The 4,402-nt window shown below is 37.7% G+C and overlaps 1 protein-coding gene across 1 annotated transcript; it reads left to right on the top strand.

Annotated features, from left to right (window-relative positions):
- The first annotated feature begins 232 nt into the window (after positions 1–232).
- Positions 233–4,139, top strand: LOC18102999 (subtilisin-like protease SBT5.3). The gene is made up of 11 exons (XM_006377269.3): positions 233–378; positions 637–746; positions 814–911; positions 1,020–1,184; positions 1,527–1,629; positions 1,727–2,258; positions 2,408–2,505; positions 2,589–2,831; positions 2,928–3,039; positions 3,177–3,390; positions 3,500–4,139. Exons 1-11 carry the CDS (start codon positions 298–300, stop codon positions 4,054–4,056), a joined length of 2,313 nt encoding a protein of 770 aa, XP_006377331.3. The 5' UTR covers positions 233–297; the 3' UTR covers positions 4,057–4,139.
- The last annotated feature ends 263 nt before the right edge of the window (positions 4,140–4,402 follow it).

Here is a 4,402-nt window from a genome sequence, read left to right as displayed (position 1 = left end):
CTAGTCGGCAACGCAGACATTCTCTAATCACTTACACTGTCATATGATTGGACTTGCTCAAATCCTGAGATTTTCTATTGCATTGCTTGCAATAATATACTATTAATCTGACAACGTCACTAAGCAGCAGAACTTAATTATCATTTATTGACCAGTAATAACATCTGAAAACTTCATACACGCTTCATTTAATTAATTACAAAGACATTTTCGCAGATAATTTTCAGATAACGATCCTATATAAAGGGTAGAATTAGCAGCCTTTCATTTGTATAGCGAAAAGAAAGTATAGGAAATATGAAGATTATTTCTTCTCTGTTGCTTCTTTTCTCCCTTTTGTCCTTTCTGCAGATCAGTCCAATATTAGCGGTGAAAAAGGCAAGTATCATTCTTGACCTTTGATCATCATGTCCTTTGCTTTCTCAGTTGCTTACTTTTATACTCATGCAATGCTTTTGCTTGCCATGATCAAAATAAATTTAGCCCAAGTTCTGAGTATATGCCAAGGTCTTGACATGTACAAGAGGGCGGAGAGCATGGAATTAAGCACCGTAGTGTTAAAACCTACTCTCAACTACTATGCATGTTTTCTGTTATTTTTCCAATGATAATATATATATGATTTCCATGGTTCAGTCTTATGTGGTGTATCTCGGGAGAAATTCACACACTTCTAAACCTTCAACCTTGGGGAATGATAGAATGACCGAATCCTACTATGATCTATTGGGTTCTTGTTTGAAAAGGTAATGACAACTAATTTCATAAATATTCCATCTCCATTGCTGTACTGATAAATTGTGAATTAAACAGCAAGGAAAAAGCTAAAGAAGCAATATTTTATTTGTACACAAGTCATATCAATGGCTTTGCTGCAACCCTCGAAGATGATGAAGTGGATCAATTATCGAGTACGAAAACATGGCAAGCTGATGATATTGTCATTCCTTCTGCTTCATTTCACAGTCTAATATATTTTCGGATCTTTGATTGTTTACTGTTCTTTCCTCTCGTTGTAGACCGTCCGGAAGTTGTATCAGTTTTTCCAAATGAAGTAAATCAGTTGCATACAACTCGGTCATGGGAGTTTCTTGGACTAGAGAGAAATGGACAGATCCCTGCTGATTCAATCTGGTTAAAGGCAAGATTTGGTGAAGACGTAATTATTGGAAATCTTGACACTGGTAATCTTACTTGTGTTTGACTTGGAAAAGTGTATTTTATTAGTTTCATAATTACTATTTACTACTGCTTTGTTTCATCTTTGGACGAGCGAGCATCAGCTTTGAATGGTCCATAAAGACTGCCCTTAATGTATTTTATTAGCTCTAGAACGTTAATATTTAAATCCTCGTTGCGGCTGCCCTTAATGTATTATCGATGATGACACATCTTCCGAATGTTTCATTAAGCTATCCACTGGTCGGCAACTGCTTTTGAATGGTCCTCTTTATTTTATTTTTTCTTCTTATTAGTTGTGTAACATTTTAATTTTTTCTCTTGATTAATTCGTGGTTGATTGATAGGTGTCTGGCCGGAATCAGAGAGCTTCAACGATGAAGGAATGGGACCAATTCCAACAAGGTGGAAAGGATATTGTGAAACAAATGATGGGGTTAAATGCAATAGGTTTCTTTCTTCGCCTGCTCTCTAACATTACTAAGAACAGTGAAAAATGCTTCTTGATACAAGTTCTAAAAAAAGAAATCAATGTCATTACTTACAGGAAGTTGATCGGAGCAAGGTACTTCAACAAGGGTTATGAGGCAGCTCTAGGCCGTCCACTTGATTCATCCAATAACACCGCAAGAGATACTAATGGTCATGGTACCCACACTCTATCTACAGCTGGTGGTCGCTTTGTTTCAGGTGCGAATTTCCTAGGATCAGCCTACGGGACAGCGAAAGGAGGATCACCTAATGCACGAGTTGCTTCATACAAGGTGTGCTGGCCGGGTTGCTATGATGCTGATATATTGGCTGCCTTCGACGCTGCTATTCAAGATGGGGTTGACATTTTGTCCATTTCACTTGGAAGGGCACTTGCTATCCCTTACTTCAGATATGGTATTGCAATTGGATCTTTTCAGGCTGTTAAGAACGGGATTCTTGTAGTTTGCTCGGCTGGGAACTCCGGACAATTCCTTAGCTTCGGAACAACTTCAAATGTAGCTCCGTGGGTTCTCACCGTTGCGGCTAGCACAATTGATCGGGAGTTTCCATCGAATGTTGTCCTTGGAAATAACAAGGAATTCAAGGTTAGTATAGTGGATGATCGATCCAGTCAATTAACTCTTATGTTTAGCATATGAGCAACAAGAAAGCTGTCCCATTTACACTCTACAACAACCGACATAGTTCAACTGTATCATTATATCTTGATTCTTGGAATTTTTTTTATAAACAGGGCACGAGCTTTAACACCAATAACCTGTCAGCAAGGAAGTATTACCCTATAGTTTATTCTGTGGATGCTAAAGTTGCAAATGCCTCTGCTCAACTTGCGTAAGCTACCGATTCATGTTGACTTATTGGTTATTTAATTGAGCATATATATATATATATCCTTATGCATTTGTGATTGGCAGACAATTATGTTATCCTGAATCCCTCAACCCAACAAAGGTAAGAGGAAAGATTGTGTATTGTCTTCGTGGTATGATACCTGATGTCGAGAAGAGCTTGGTGGTTGCTCAGGCTGGTGGTGTTGGGATGATCCTCGCTGATCAATCTGCAGAGAGTTCAAGCATGCCTCAAGGTTTCTTTGTTCCTACTTCAATTGTCTCAGCAATTGATGGTCTTTCCGTTTTATCTTACATCTACAGCACAAAGTAATTAAGTTCTCTGTACTAATTGATTGGTTTCGATCTTTCAAATCTTGTAGCAAGTCAGTATTCTATATAACCAATATGTTTTTATCTTTTCAGGTCACCGGTAGCATATATAAGTGGCTCTACTGAAATTGGAAAAGTGGTTGCACCAGTCATGGCTTTCTTTTCATCAACTGGACCAAATGAAATTACACCAGAGATCCTCAAGGTACGCTGCAGGATTCTTTTCTATTCTATGATTGGTTATTTTGATTTAAGAAAAACAAAGACGAGTTATTGTTGGACTTTGAGACAATAAATTCCTCTGTTGTGTTCATAACATCAAAATTTTGTTAAAAATTCCAGCCAGACATCACTGCACCTGGAGTCAGTATTTTAGCTGCCTATACAAAAGCACCAAGGCGTTTATCTCGGCTTATAGACCAGCGCCCTCTTTCCTTCAACGTTATATCTGGGACTTCAATGGCATGCCCCCATGTTTCTGGCATTGCTGGTCTTCTCAAAACCATGCACCCTGATTGGAGTCCTGCCGCAATTAAGTCAGCAATCATGACCACCGGTAGTTCAGCTTCTATTTGTTGGCTCTCCACTATAGTTTCTATATTATGATTTTATTTAACTTCAAATTCAACATACTAACAAAACTTTTCATGTTTATGATGTTCCAGCTAGAACATGTAGCAATGCTAGACAGCCAATAGTCAAAGCTTCTGCTGCGGAGGCAACCCCCTTCAACTATGGTTCAGGACATCTGCGGCCAAACCGCGCGATGGATCCAGGGTTGGTCTATGACTTAACCACCACGGATTACTTGAATTTTCTGTGCTCCATCGGCTATAATGCAACCCAGATGTCAATATTCATCGAAGAGCCATATGCTTGCCCACCGAAGAATATCAGTTTGTTGAATTTCAACTATCCTTCAATTACTGTCCCTAATCTCTCAGGAAATGTCACGTTGACTAGAACCTTAAAGAACGTGGGAACTCCAGGATTATACACAGTTCGTGTCAAGAAGCCTGATGGAATATTAGTTAAGGTAGAGCCAGAGAGTTTGAAATTCAGCAAGCTAAATGAAGAGAAAACTTTCAAGGTCACGCTGAAGGCCAAGGACAACTGGTTTGACAGTTCTTACGTGTTTGGAGGGCTCACATGGTCAGATGGTGTGCACCGTGTTAAGAGTCCTATTGTGGTCAGGAAGGCAGTTAACCCAACTTTGAATTAATTGAATTTGTTCTACCTGGTCTAAGATTGAATTATGTTAAAAAAATAATGTTTTATCAATGAAATAAACAAGCCTACAAATAATTCATTTTCATTTTTTAAAAGTATTAAATTTATATTTGTACCATTCATGTTTTAATCTAAACATTACAAGAGTAGTTTACAAAACAATTAAATGTTTTTAACCGAACACGATATAATAGTTCACTAGCTATCTAACCCGTGCTTCGCTTAGATTGGATAATTTTTTTAACAAAAAAAAATTAAATATATAGATTTTTTCAAACTTTCCTTTTTACATAAAAAATCATAATTATAAATCGAAAAATTTATGAATGCGTTCAATT

Source organism: Populus trichocarpa, chromosome 11 (assembly GCF_000002775.5).
Source record: "Populus trichocarpa isolate Nisqually-1 chromosome 11, P.trichocarpa_v4.1, whole genome shotgun sequence".
Classification (NCBI taxonomy): domain Eukaryota; kingdom Viridiplantae; phylum Streptophyta; class Magnoliopsida; order Malpighiales; family Salicaceae; genus Populus; species Populus trichocarpa.
The sequence above is the reverse complement of the archived record's forward strand: the minus strand, read 5'-3'. Positions and strand labels throughout refer to the sequence as shown.